This window comes from Diadema antillarum, unplaced genomic scaffold (genome assembly GCF_040938485.1).
Source record: "Diadema antillarum isolate AM-2024a unplaced genomic scaffold, OU_Dant_1.0 seq00000657_RagTag, whole genome shotgun sequence".
NCBI lineage: Eukaryota > Metazoa > Echinodermata > Echinoidea > Diadematoida > Diadematidae > Diadema > Diadema antillarum.
In genome coordinates this window covers 964,855-980,487 of record NW_027271569.1, presented here as the reverse complement: position 1 = coordinate 980,487, position 15,633 = coordinate 964,855, and the positions used below count along the sequence as shown (strand labels likewise).

At 37.3% G+C, this 15,633-nt stretch overlaps 1 protein-coding gene across 1 annotated transcript; it reads left to right on the top strand.

Annotated features, from left to right (window-relative positions):
- Nucleotides 1–3,582: 3,582 nt before the first annotated feature.
- On the top strand, nucleotides 3,583–10,684 carry LOC139736590 (hydroxyacyl-thioester dehydratase type 2, mitochondrial-like). Its single transcript, XM_071647336.1, has 5 exons — nucleotides 3,583–3,587; nucleotides 6,097–6,273; nucleotides 8,249–8,331; nucleotides 9,645–9,745; nucleotides 10,408–10,684. Exons 1-5 carry the CDS (start codon nucleotides 3,583–3,585, stop codon nucleotides 10,486–10,488), a joined length of 447 nt encoding a protein of 148 aa, XP_071503437.1. The 3' UTR covers nucleotides 10,489–10,684.
- Nucleotides 10,685–15,633: the final 4,949 nt, after the last annotated feature.

The window sequence follows — 15,633 nt, the reverse complement described above, 5'->3', positions numbered from 1 at the left end:
GTGAAAGTAGGGAGAGAGGTGGAGATGATTGTAGATATAAAGATATACTTTGTATGCATGCACTGCAAAAACATCGGTGTTAGATATAACACCATGGGTCAGATAAATCTAACACGGATCAAGTGTCAATACAGGACCACACCCACAGGTGTAGAAAGTATGTTGTGATGGTGTTGAAAAGTGTTTACCTGGCACTTCGTGGTGCTAATTTGACACTGTATCTTGTGATATTTTTGACACTGCGCTGGTGTTAATTCAACAATGACACCGCATGGTGTTGATTTGATATTGCTGGTGTTAATGTCAATGGTAGACCACACCAACTGGTGTTACTGTGGTGTAAATGTGTTTGCACCTTTTTTCAAAAATCAAGTCTTTATCGAAAAATTCTTTGATCGTCTTGTTGAAGTTCTAAATCAACAAGAAGAACCGTAACTAAGAAACTATTAAGAAACAATTTTATACTTTGAAACGACACCGGAGGTGTTAGTCTAACACCATAAATGAGCTCTGGAAATTTAAAACGAGCTCGGTGTTTTATATTTAACACCGGACTCTTTGCAGTGTGTGCACTTTTTTTTTCATTTTCATGGCAGAGCTAGTCGTTCTCATATCTATACACAAAAAGTAACTTTCTCTAATCAAGATGGTGTAACTTTTTGAAGAAAATGAAATTGAGCAATGCATACATGACTCAACAAATCATTAGAAAGTGGTGTTCCTACACTACTTGTGTCATTTCAACGGTACATTATAAAATTCATTGATTCATCTGAGATGTGCTCACTCAACCACAACACATCGACTACCTTTTATGTTCACATATAGCATGTGCTGATACAATGTTGGTAACAATATCTGGTGTCAATTCTTTCAATGAACTGAAAGGATTTTGCAGTTTTAGGAGGGTTGAACACGGCCATTTTGCCCAAAATAGAGTTTATCCAACTGTAAAAAAGAAAGTGTCAGGATATATAGGTGAGATGGTGTCAAACGATGGATGATAGAACAACAGCATTTAAACATATTATACAGCAAAAGCAGAAGTTATCAAATCTTGTTTCACAGATCCCTCGACTCTCGTGACTTTTGAAAATTGACCTTAATTTTTGCCTTGAGTGTGTGCTTACTCATGCATGACTCAACAGATCACTCTCATTTTTATTTTACAAAGAAGTTAGTCAAAAAGTGTAAGAACACCCCTGCTAATAAATGTTCTCCTCAAAACCTTTCCGTTTTAAAAGTAATGACATTTTGATTAGGTGCAGTTACTTTTTTTTAATTTGAACAATGACGATGCGTATGTAGTTTGTGTCGTCGGCAAGTACACGCGTGCAGTGGATCAAAATTTATGAGAAAAACATGCGGATTCCTATATTTTGCATTGCCAAAAAGTCCGTTCAGGGGCCCCATTTTATAAAAGATGTTAGGATGGCAACTCTTGCTGGAATGGCAACTTTTAAAAGCAACAGCTAATCAAGAAGTTGGATTCTTGTCATTACCATGACAATTGCCATTCCAGCGAGAGTTGCTATCATAGCAAGTTTTTAAAAGAATAAAATGGGGACCATGCAGATATTGCCCTGTAGGACAACGACCTCGTACATAATTATCACAAAACACCCTTTTCTTGTTCTTGTTGTTGTTGTTGTTGTTCTGCTTCTTCTTTACGACCTCAAGCCAATATCGTTCTCTGTCTGTTAGGCATGGGTGAAATGCGAAAAGCCGTGTCGTTCAACGGAAGACACGCTCTCGCTCGCTCTCCCTTTCTATCCGTCTCCGTCTCCCTTTCTTTTTCTCCCCTAATTCTGTCTCTCTCTCTCTCTTCATTACCTACTCCTCTTTCCCAGTCTCATTCTATCCGTCTCTCCCCCTCTCGGAAACACCCCCCCCCCCCCCCCCCACACACACACACACACATACGTACACGCACACACACCGCCCCTGACACTCACTATCACACACACACACTCACGTGTATGAACACAGTCATGAAAACACTAGCATACCAAAGTAGCTTGCGCGCAGCATCAATGGAATGGAATTGAATTGATTGCTTTATTGTCCACAATGCGAATATGGAAATGCGCCTTCCACCAGCGTTACACACAAGAGATACAAACAGATAACAATTCATTGAACATATACGTCACAGCTTACAAATAACATGAAACATAAATGTTTTGCATTACTTGTTGCAGAAAAATAAAATAATTACCATTATATTCATAATACATATTACATATATCTCATTCAATTCATTCATTTAAATAAATTCTATAATCATTATACTTATTATCAAGAAGTGGTTTCAGTATTAAACCATGAAAAATGTGTTGTGCCTCCATCTAACACACCTTAAAGGTCCTTTGAACTCATACTCCAAGCTTACTTCTATTGATGTGAACATAGGAGCTGAGGAACTTTGCTGTGTTGTTGTTGTTTTGTTGTTTGTTTTATTTAAACACGGGTAAAAGTTAGGCTGTTTTTCAGCAAGTCCGTATGATATACACTGTACAAAAAAACATAATATGTGTGTGTGTGTGGGAGGGGAAGGGGTGCTCGTGTTTGGTTGGTTGGGTCAAAGATCAAGAGTCAATGCTCCCTTCTACCCCGGCCCCACCCACACCCCATTGAAAGAATCGCAGAATTGCCGCGGCGCCGGCGGAACCCTCGAAAGTTATGGCTTCTCATGTGCTTTTTAGTTTTCCTTCTTCCCTTTTTGTTGTTGTTGTTGTTTTTGTTTTGCTTTTTTTTTGTTTTTTGTTTTGTTTTTGGTTTTTTTTTTTTTTGCTTTATTTTGTTTTGTTGGGGGAGGGGGTTGCTAAAAGTGTGCCTGTGAGTTTGAAGGAGGGTCTGCCCAGCCTCCCACCCCAGCCAACCCTTCCCCATAAGTCTTCACATCGGAGGTCAGGACCTGATCAACAAATTGATTTTGTCACTAAGGTCTTAATCTTTTAACGTTTTCATTATTACTGCACCCCGACATTGCATCATCTCTGGAGAAAACAATTCTCACTTTCCATGACATCGTTAACAATCCTTATATGGTAAGTTTAAAATTTGCTTCGCAACGTCATACAATATTAATATCACGTTGACTATAAACAATAGCGGAAAACTAAAAAAAAAAAAGAAAAGAAAGAAAAGAAAAGAAGATAGGCCTCAGGAAATAAAACCTTCGAGCCTTCAATTAAAATTAGCACTGTGATTGCTGTGAAGTTTGAAATGTTCCGGAATCGAGTCTATTTTATGAAAAGGTTTGGAATGGTATTGTATGAAACCTGGTCATCGATAACGTGCTGTCACTGATGGATAGTGTACTCTATTCTAGCTGATTTTAGTGTCAAAAACTTCACTAATGGTGAGGTAGTTGTTGTTGTTGCTGTTATTAATATTATTATTATTATTATTATTATTATTATTGTTGTTTTTGTTGTTGTTTAGGGTGGAGCTTAGTTGGCAATGGTTGGTATATAATATAAACAGCAAAATTAAAACTCGGTGATAAACGAAATAAAAATATGAATAATATTCTTGAATTTGAGATGGAAGAACCTATTTACGTCAATGAAAGTGAACATGAGGTAGGATTTCAGGGGACTTTTCATTGGCATCTTGAATAAGAATACTGAATACAACATTATTCCTTTTCATGCTAATCAGGTAATACACGTGACCCATCAACGCTGGATAAACGAGTCACTAGTATACCGTTGTGTTTCCGAAGAATATCGGGGAAACTAGTAATATATTTTGTTATACTAATCGGAAAAAATAAAATAAGATATTGAGTTTGAATTTGACCAAAGAAACTCGGATGAAAACAATATAGTCATATCATGATCTCCTATAATTTCGAACGCCCGTAAACAAGTAAAAAGATGGAGCAATACTTCCCTTAACATACTTGATATCGATGTAATTTGTGCTGAACTGAATAAGATTGTTTACGTCTGTTAATAGAGAAGTTTTGTGTTGATGATATGTATGTGAATATTTTCATCAATTTGTCGTGAATTTCTTCCATATATCTGTTATCATGGTTATTGAGTAGTTTTGATTTATGTTTAGATAATCATAAAATTGCGCTCCACGAGGAGGCCTAATATTGCTATGAGAAGTTGCAATAATTAGTTGGAAAAGTGCTTCTCACTTTATTCTTTATTCTTACAAGGAAATACTGCATTTTCATAATGACGCCGTGATGATGGGCAAGTGATTTCAAATTTTTGTCTTCTGTGTGTACCGTACACTGTAAAAACATCGGTGTTAGATTTAACACCACGGGTGTTAAATCTAACACCGATCAAACTTCAATAGAGGACCACACCCACAGGTGTTAAAAATGCACTGTGATGGTGTTGAAAAGTGTTCACCTGACACTTCGTGGTGTTAATTTGACACTGTACCTGGTGTTATTTTGACACTGTACTTGTGTTAATTCAAAAATGACACCACATGGTGTTGATTTGATATTTGTTGGTGTTAATATCAATGGTTTAACACCCATCCAGCTTCAGTAAGAGACCACACCAGCTGGTGTTACTTTGGTGTAAATTTATTTTCACATTTTTAAAAAAATCTAGTATTTTAATGTAAAATTCTTGATCGTCTTGTTTAAATTAAAAATCAACAAGAAGTGCAGTTACTAAGAAACTCTTCAAAAAACAGTTTAAAATTTGGAAATGACACCCGGAGGTGTTAATTCAACACCATAAATGAGTACCGAAAATTTAACACCAGCTCGGTGTTCACTATTTAACACCGGACTTTGTGCAGTGTACATTTATTTAAACAATTATTATTAAGAATAAGCATATGCATAACTCTCAAGGATCTCAGCATGCTTGAAGATAACGATAGGACATGAAATGAACAGATAAAGAGCTAAGGTTTTCTAATGCTTGCTGTAGTCAAACAATACATGTGATATTTAGCCAAAGTTATTCGCAAAGCTATGAATTTTGAAATTATTTCTAGACACTTTGATTTCACATGCAGTGTGTATAATTATAAGTATAAACACTGCATGTGAAATCAAAGTATCTAGAAATAATCTAAGTACATACATAAGATAATAATTACATACTTCATTCACGTTCACTATATCATATGGAATAATCAGCCAACACAGCACACAAAACATACACTTCATACGAATATAAATTTATCTACAGTACGTCAAACCTGTCTACAACGACTTCTCAAAGGAAACACCGTCCGAGATAATGATGTTCGTTATAGACAGGTGGTCGTTGCGAACAGGTTAGATTCGATGGCCCATTGTAATGATATTTTCAAGTTCCCTTATGATCACATGAATATACATGTACACCAAGTCACACATTATACGGTGATGTTCACCGGCGTCGGTGGAATTTTTCTAAACTGCACTCAATCACCTGTGTTTTTCTATAAGTGGCAACCATGGAGGAACTTTTGTGGCTTTTGAGAAGGGCGTCTTCTTTTGTTTTTATTAGTACATTGTAATTTCATTTTTTTTTCTTTCTTTTTTTGGTGGAGGAAGGGACTGGTGTTGGAGATTATACTTTGTGCAAGTTACAACAACTGCACGGCGGTTATGCCAACAACTCACGACTGATAAGCGAGTTTATTTCAATTTATTTATTGATTTTTTATTTATTTGTTTGTTTGTTTGTTTGTTTTTGCCGCTACACGTTAAGTCTTGCGATTGATGTATCGTGCTCTTGAAATGGGTCGCTACATATCTCAGGACTGAAGGTATGCCAGTGACACGACGAAGTTATTGTAGCGTTGGCCTATTCAAGCCACTGTGGATTTCTTTTTTGTTTTTGTGTTGGACGCTACCATACTAATATTGTCTGCTGCCGTGCCGTTTGATAACTGCATGCTGATGCACGCACTACACGGTGGCCATGCCACGCTGACCAGGTACGTAAGCCGTAGGCAGAGGTGAGATACGTCTACCATCATCAAGAGATACAAACCAAATTACTTTTGACAAGAACAGCTGATTGTATAACAACGGAATATGCTTAGTTCTTTTCGACCAGTTTTACTTGCATCAGAATGTCATTTAAAAGTCGCCATTCGGCATTTGTGTGGGGTTAGACGTCGACTGTATTTTCAGGAAGGTGACTCTGCGTCAACATCGAAAACGTTCGGCGAGGATGAGGTGGGAGCATTCGCCCAGATCTCCGGGGACACAAATCCACTGCACATCGACGCACAGTACGCAACAGCAACGCGCTATGGTCAACGCGTTGTCCATGGCGTCCTTTTAACGGGGTAAACGCAACTTTTTCTGCACTCTGATGACTTTAAATCCGTTGTACGTTGACATCAATTGTTGTAGATGAAGAGCAATCATAATGTCGTCCGCCATTTCAATACAGACAGAGTGTGCATGGACTGGTGTAGAGGCACTAGAGCCCTCTCTAGCTTGTGTCATCAGGCCTAACAACATGATCAGCAGTGGGTGGACTGAAATCATTTCGTCGACACGCATCAGGGGCCAGGGGTCCATGGAATTCTGTGCCCAAGCTGATCACCTCTCGTGATCACTTCTCGTGGTCATCAATCGCCTACCTGCCAATACTTTTGGCCTTGTCATGATATTCCTAGAAGATTTGTACATGCTTCTTCATGAAAATATTAAAGTCATAGCAGAAATAGATACAGATTGCATTATCTGGTAGATTACTGATATATTATTGGAAGATTACTGATGAATACAATAACAACACCATTGGCATCAACGTCATTGTCATCTATTAAAGGACTAGGTCTACAAGCTTGTGTTTGTAGGTTCTTATTACAAGGGTTTATGTTTTGCAGGGCTGCAGAAAACTGTAATGAATGGGCAGACGTGACTTGTTTAAGAGTACAAGGTGAAGTGCCTGGGCTGATTGATTCACTTTTAGCACATTAGGCATTAGGCCCTACTATGTTAGCTGCATGATTGTTCAGTGCATTAGCTGTAATAATTGCTTTGATATATTTTACCCAATTATGCAATGGTCAATGCAATGCACTGCAATTAGACAATACATTTTTTTTTTCACCATGTTCACTTGCATTACTCTAGTAGTCAAGAAGAAATTGCAATTTCATTGGTCAATTTGCATGACAATTCATAAATTTAAATGAATTTTCTATTGTTTAAACTCCAGGATGTCACAGACATTACACTGCTAAGTGTAACGTAAGGTGAAATGTCAGAAGGTGTCAGATGGTTCTGTATGAACTGAAAAATCAAATTTGTCTCCTCTACTTGTGAGTTCTTCCCACTTTCTCACAAATCAAATCATTAGTTATTGCTCTCCAAACATGATGCAATGGATTTTGTGTAGAGTAATCATCCCTGTTTGTGACAGGGTGCTTATTTGTAGCAGGGGCTGTTTCATTTGTTGATCAAAAGGCCCATACAGGTGTTAGAGTACCCTCACTTCCCATAAACACTTGTGAGTAACGTCAGCTTTTGTTTTTAAGTGAGACTAAGCACACTTGACGCTCTTTAGCTGTTTTTGAATGAAACTGCCCCTGCCGCAAATAGGCACCCTTTTGCAAACTGTGAAAATCACTTGAGATACCTTTCAAATACACATTTTTTTTCTCCCATGGAGATATTAAACAATATACACTGTCTGTGGTGCAAACTCGTCCCATACACATATTTTTGTTCATTGAATGTTAAATGCTCGCATTTGGCAGTGACCTACAGATCATGAGGTGACTAAGTAGTGCATTCTTATGCACCATAGCATTGTACATTTGCTTAGCCACAGACAGAATTTCAGATTTCTTGATAAAAGGAATGAGGTCAATTAATTTTACACTACAGTACTTCAGAATAAGATTCTGTAGATTTAAATCTGATTTTAGATTTTTTTTTTTCCTCACAAGTCTGTACACCGTTGTGCTTATTTTCATGTATCAAAATCACCCAAAAATTTTGATTTCTGATTTTTTCAAAAAACCTCAATATCATCCCTGTAATAACACTGCCACGGCCCTCGTCCAGTACTTTTATTTATCTGCAGTTCACCATGACCATAGCACTTTGTGAAGTGATAAACCAAACACAAGATAGCTATGCTGATAATTTACCAAAGACTCTTCTCATTTCTTGCCTTTTTTTATCTTCTTTTTTTTTCTGATTTGCTGTTTGATCTTTTTTGTTTGCCATGGCAGCTCCTCTGAGAGTTCAATTTTGTCCTTCAGTTCACTTTTGCAAACTATATATAACTACGTTTAACACTAGGTTAGCATCCTCGGTGCTTGGGACAAAACTTCCAGGACATGGAACCGTTGTTGTGTCATTATCCTGTGAATTTCCAAAGCCAGGTGAGAAATTGAAATGAGATAATGGAGAAACTCTTGCTTTTAAAAAAAAAAAAAAGGAAAGGAAAGTGTAAACAGAGGTTTGAAAATGCTTTAACTGCAGGAATCATAGGGAACTGCGTCTGTGAAACATGTTCTTTATTCATTTTCACCTTGCCTACAGAATTTTGAGCTTTAAAAAATGGTAATATATCTAGATCTGCATGATATTATCATCTAACAATTAACATTCTTGTAGATTCATCTGTAACATGAACAGTATATCACAAAAATTGATTTACTTCTTTGGCTGTATGAATAAAAGCTATGAATGATTAGAGAGCCGAGAATGTGCATGTATTTTCCATGCACTAAAAAGTGGTGTGTGTAAGTGCTTTGCATTTTAAAGGAGAAATCCAGTTCAAATATAAAATAGTCTGATAAGGGTAAAATATTACAAGTTCAACGGTAAAATTTTGATCGAAATCGGATGAAAAATACGAAAGTTATGACATTTTGAAGTTTCGCTAATTTTTGAGGAAACAGTTCTTGAACGGTCAATATGAATATGCATATGGCAAAGTGAGCATGTCATTCCCTCACAACTTGCCATATACTAGTAGTTTGTACATAAAATCTTGAAATTTCCAGTTTTTCATTCAAATGCAGTTATGCCCGATGCTCAAATCCGGATAATTATATCTAACTGATCACTACTCTGAAGTTATTCAACCAGGAATAACAACATGTTTCAGACTTCAATAACAGAAACACTGAATTTTTGTCATTTTTAGTACACGATCAATGGTAAATTGTGAGGTTATGATGTGGTCAGCTCACTCATTTGCATATTCATATGCACTGTACAAGAACTGTTTTGCAGAAATAAGCAAAACTTCAAAATTTCATAACTTCCTTATTTTTCATCCAACCTCAGTCAAATTTTTACCGTTGAACTCGTAAGATTTTACTCTTTTTTTGTCAGACTAACTTATTTTTGGACAGGATTTCCCCTTTAAGAACACTTTAAAACATAATTCATGATGATATTTCGTTATTATTATCATTATTATTATTATCACTATTATTTTTGTTATCATTATTATTATTATTATTATTACAGTCAACCTTGCTTAAGTTGACCTTGCATAAGTCAAACAATCTCCTAAGTCGAATGTCTTTTCATGCCCTCTTCTCTTTATATTCTATTGATTATTATCATTCTGATTATTCGTGTAATTTCTTTGCCATTTTCTAAAGAAATCTAATGGATTGTGGAAATGCACTAGATTATTCAGTGCCAGTAAAACACTTGAAAATTTCATTTGCACCTTCAGCCTTCATTGGAGAAGAAATCACAGCAGAAGCGACAGTCACTGAAATCAGAAGTCTTTTAGTGAATTGCGCCATCACTTGTCGGGTGCCAGAAAGGGATGAGGTAATGTACTCGACTAAGTTCTGTCATAATGTCTCGAATTAGGATCTAAAATAGTTGCCATGGCAACTCAATAATCTAACAGTAAGTACAAATGTAGTCTTAATATTCTGAACAAATATGCAAAGGTGTATAGCATATTAGAAACTGCCTATCTGCTATTCTTTTCACTGCAATGTGTACAGTAATCTGGGATTTGTTGCAAAATACAAAATTGTACTATAATCGAAATGAGCTAACGTAATGAAAAGCAGTGGCCAGTTGCTAATCACAACAACACACACACACAACCAAGTGAGTTTATTTCTTGTAAATGTTCTTAAGTCATTGTATAATTATCGTTTGTTCTATTCACGTCTATTCTACCTGCAAGTGAAAGAGACAACAAAGGGAAAACTAATTTGCAACCAGACGTACCAGGTACGTGTTATTAGTAAATTAATGGCTTACATAGTAGAGATAACATTGTTTCCCTGTGTTATATGAACTGTCATATCCTTTCACACAGCATAAACGTTCATACAAAGCAACTTTCATTTGCATCCAGTTGCTTTATGATAATATCACCTTGTCTTCCAATATGAAATGAGAAAGTCTTGTGTGACCATGAACGTTGAGAGGGGTTTCTCCTATCTAATCGAGGCATCTCTTCCTTCAACATGCAGATCGTCATGAAAGGAGCCGCTACTCTGCTCGCTCCAAAGTCTGCACTGAGAAGGAAAGGAACTACTGAAGATGGAACGTGAGATGAGATACTGCCTGCATAGACATTATTCATATCAAATTTGTCACAAAATTTTGAGGCCAAAAATGTAGCAATATCGATCGAGAATGACATTAAGATGAGCCTATTTTGTGTCAGTCTTTTTGGCAGTAGGGAAAGTGGAATATTTCAAAGCTTTATTGAATTTGGTTCAATATTTCTCTTGCACCTTTGCTGAAATAGGATGCTCAGTAGGAAAGCTTGGATTATTGGAAATGCCTATTTACTGTACGCATGTATTTGATATCATCTGAATAGATGCAGGTCCGTCAATTAAAAAGTAAAAAAAAAAAAAACCAAAAAACACACTATTGTGGAACTTCTTTTTGCCAAAAGCTGTCCGTACTAGCAATTCCAGTACAATTTTCACATTCTTTACATCTTTTTTTTTGCTATTGTTGTTGTTTCAATTTAATAGTGGACTTGACTTACAGTGATCGCATAATCAAAGTTGCATGACTTGAATTCAAACAAGATAGTCATTGCACCACAATTCGTTATGATCAGTATAAAGAGTAGGAGGTAAAACCTTTTTTGTTTAACTGCAAAATTGTAGCCTCCACAAGTGCAGGTGTATAACATTATTTTTTACTTGTTTATGAGATTAAAAAGCGTGGTTCCTACGACAAGAGTATTAGATGTGCGTTTTAATGGTCAATGGTGACTGAAGACACGAAGCAATAATGCAATATCTCAAAACCGAAATGTTGTATGTTAATATGATCTTTACACTGTACGTAAAAGTTTATCACCTTGAATTCACGAAACATCGTGTAGATGTCTTTTGGTGATGGTATATATAATCAGTTTTGTCTACAAGTAGTCATGCGTTAAAATGTTTAGAATTTTGAAGCATCCGTGCATGCTTCGTGCAAATCCATAATATTCTTTTTCACCAGCAATGCGTTGTTGTAGTCTAGAAACATGAAATCACGCGGGAAAAAAAATATATATATATATTATACTTCTTTCGCTCAGCGTCCAGCAACACAGACATTCGGAAATGAAAAGTTACTAGTTGAAAAACTGAAATGAGGGACTCCCGAAAAATTGCGAAATATATGTAGTGCGGCTTCTTGCTGTAAACCCCGCTTCCCTCAATATGTGCTTACTATGCATGTCTTGCTGCAAAGCATACCAGGCAAGCCTTCTTTTCACGGGACATTTCGCCTTGTCTGCTGCACGCACGTCACACTGGGTAGAGCCCACAAATGTCAAAATCGCGCACTAATGTCAAAATTACCACAAGTGTCATAACTCGTCAACCACTACTGACAAAATTACCATTTTTACTGCAAATGTCATAACGCGTCAACCACAAATGTCAAAACTCATTGCTTGGATTATAATAATGAAAAAAAAAAGCGAATCTGATTATAATTTGATCAACGTTTGTTTGTCTGTCCGTTTGTCTGTTTATTTGGATGAAACTTGGTAGGTGGATGAAGATTAATCCTACATTATTACCCGCGAATGTCACAACGCGTCAGAATTACCTGCAGTTGGCCCGCATCTGACAGTATACCTAGCACGAATCTCGCTCGTAGTTGCACGGAAGTGTCCACGCAAATCCGATTTACCCGCAGCCAAGTTTTGAGCATGACCAAAACTTTTTTTTTTTTCGCGTAAGTCGCAGAAATTGCCAGCAGAGGTCCATGCAGAACACCAAGGAGGCCCGTAATTGCCACAAGTCACAGGCAGTTGACCCGCTTGAAGTACAAATGTACGTAAGTTGCCCGTGGATCTATGCCTATGCGCGTGTCATCTGTGGGCATTCTACGAGATTTTGACATTTGTGGTTAACGTGTTATGACATTTGTGGTAATTTTGACATTGTGGTTGTCGTGTTATGACATTTCGTCGTTGACACCCCGAGATTTGGTTGATGAAAACCGCGTTTCGAGAAAAACGCATACAAAGTTTTACCATTTTTGAAATCGAGTGGGTTTCTGTAATTAACCATGATAAAGTATACATGAACGGAAAGGGGAGAACTTCCCCTTTACAGTCACATGCCAATTTTGAATAATGAGGGTGAAATGTTGCGAGCGCGAGGCAGGAAACAATATGTCAGTTCGTGGAATAAATCATGCGCGTAAACCGCAGTTCGATTTTGTCCACGAAGTGGCACATTGGGATGCGTGCATGGTGTGTGCATTGCAGACGCAAGCACAAAAGAAATTTTCCAAGGTATAATTCGTGATCTCTTCTTTTTATAGGTTTTCTTGCATTATATTGCCATTCATGATGTCACAAACTTAATTAAAAAAGATAACAACTTTCCCCAACATGACGGTTTCACAACAAGGGGATTAAGAACATATAATAATATCGGGAAGTCACAAACATGATAAACATTGTGCCATTTTGTAAACGCATTGTACTCCTAGGCCCTGTTTTATCAAAAGATATAATCCATGATTTTAAATTTCATTAACACACAGCTAGCTGCCATAGACTTTTGATTGAAACCAACTTTATAATCGATTCTAAATCTTCATAAAACATGGTCCAGATCCGTTTGACTGAATTGATTCCACGAAGAGGCTCATTACATGCGCGCACAACAAACACCCTACACTCGTAGGTGCGATTTATCAGTTATAATTTATGTATTACTTACCGTCTCTCTCTCTCTCTCTCTCTCTCTCTCTCTCTCTTGTCAACACCAACTTGTTCAAAGAATTATCATTACCAAGAAATCCATGCATTAAACGGACAGTGTACTGCTCTTTAAGTTGATGTCAATGGCAAAAACAACAACAAAAAACTATAGTTTATCCCGTGAGTTTCTTCAATGTCTACCTCTACTGTTTTTTTTTTTTTCCCGACATGTTTGTTTGTTTTTTTTTTTAATGCCTCCGCCACGAAGTGGTGCCGGAGGCATTATGTTTTCTGGTTGTCCGTCCGTCCGTCCGTCCGTCCTTCCGTACGTAATGAATTTTGTGGACAGCATAACTAAAAAACCTTTAGAGGTATCCTAATGAAACTTGGCATGTATGTGTATTAGGGGGTGAAGTTGTGCCTATCAACTTTTGGGTGCACATGCTCAAGGTCAAAGGTCAAAAGGTCAAGGTCAAATACGTAAAATTTCACTATTTCCACCATATCTATGCAATGCCTGAAGATATTTTCTTGAAACTTAGTGTAAACATGTATTACCCAATTAAGATTCTCTGGTGAAAGTTTAGGGTCATGAGGTCAAAGTTCAAAGGTCAACTAAAAATATTAAAACTTCACTTTTTTCTCCGTAACTTGGGAATTATTCAAGGTATCTTCATGGAACATAGTATATATACATGTACTGACTGGCAGTGATTATCTAGAGAATTTAGGGTTCATGGGGTCAAAGGTCAAGGGCAACACTTCAAAATTTTACTATTTCCCTCATTTATGCAATGCCAGCAGGATTATTATTTTTTTTTTACACTTGGTGTATGCATGTATAACCTAATAGAGATTCTCTGGAAACTTTCTCCTCTTTTTTTTTTTTTTGCCTCAAAGGTCAAAAGGTCAAAGATCAAGGGAAAGTGCTGAACTAACTTTTTCTTCCATATCTCGGAAGTGGCTCAAGTTTTCTTGAAACTTTCTACATACCAAATGCATGTTCTGCCTGACAGTGATTATCTTATGAATGTCATGGTCATTGGCCGGATGAAAATGGTATACAATGTACTTTTCAATACAGAAATTGCACTTTTTCTCCATACCGTGAAAATTACTCAATGCATAAACTTATGAATGGGTCAAAGTCAGGTTTAAGTCCTTAAATCCTCAAATACATGCTCTCCTATTCATCCAATTAAACCTAGGTCAAGGAAGGTGAACATTCAACACAATTGTGACAAACTTGTCATTTTAGTGTTTTGCCGATTTTGTGAAAATGTAATCACACATTGTCCACATGTACTATAGACCTATTAGGAGAATCATGCATTATGGCGGAGGCATACCAGTCGCCTTAGCGACATTTCTAGTTATTGTCTCGCCCACTGGAGGTGAAGGCGAGACTAAGGGATCCAAATGGCGTCCGTCCGTCGTCCGTCCGTCGTCCGTCGTCCGTCCTTCGTCCGTCGTCCGTCACAAATGTTAAAGTTTACCTGCAAGACTCTCTTATGATGCATAACTTGGCAACTGTTACAGCAATGGCAGCCACACTTGGGTGATAGAAGCACTAGGGGTATCTTCATATTATGGTGTTGTCGGAGGTCATGTGATGATGTCAAAGGTCATTTGAGGTCATATATTAAAGAGTGTGCAAGACTCTCTTTTTATGTTAAACTTTACCTGCAAGACTCTCTTTTGACAAATAACTTCACATAAGTTGCTTGGATTACAACCTAACTTGGGTCATAGATGCACTGGGGGTACCTTCATGTTATGGTGCCGTTGGAGGTCACAGGATAAGGTCAAAGGTCATTTGAGGTCATACGTTAAAGTTTACTTGCAAGACTCTCTTATCACACGTAACTCAACACATGTTGCTACAATGGCAATCAAACTTGGGTGATGGATGCACTGGGGGTACCTTCATGTTATGGTGCCGTAAGAGGTCACATGATAAGGTCAAAGGTCATTTGAGGTCATACTTTAAAGTTTACTTACAAGACTCTCTTATCACACGTAACTCAGCACATGTTGCTACAATGGCAATTAAACTTGGGTGATGGTAGATGTCTCTTGGGAAGTTGAAGGTAACCACAAGGTCAAAGGTTACAGACAGGGGTCAACGAACTTTTAGGGCCCAATGTTATGTTTTTAGGGCGCATTTTGATTGTGGCTCATAACTTTTGATCCCTATGTCCGTTTGTGACCAAACTTGGATGGTAAATGTCCCTTAGGGTGTTGAAGGTCACCACAAGGTCAAAGGTCATAAGCAGGTCAATTAACTTCTGGGAGTTATAAAAATATTAATTCCTTATACGCGAATGGGCGAGACACAATTTGGCGATTGCCTTGTTTTCAGATTACATAAACTGCACTGGTTTGTTAATCTATAGGTCAGCAGTTGCAATCTTGATTAGTAGAGGGAGACAAATTGAAGAAACTCACACCTGAACCTCCACCCGTCTGAATGATATCCTGCTTTCAAAAGTACAGTTATTTTCTTCACTGGCAATGATTGCTC

Coding starts and splice junctions, on each gene's coding strand:
- LOC139736590 (XM_071647336.1), top strand. Junction 8,332..9,644: donor CTGTGAATTTCCAAAGCCAG/GTGAGAAATTGA, acceptor TTGCACCTTCAG/CCTTCATTGGAGAAGAAATC. Junction 9,746..10,407: donor GGGTGCCAGAAAGGGATGAG/GTAATGTACTCG, acceptor TTCAACATGCAG/ATCGTCATGAAAGGAGCCGC.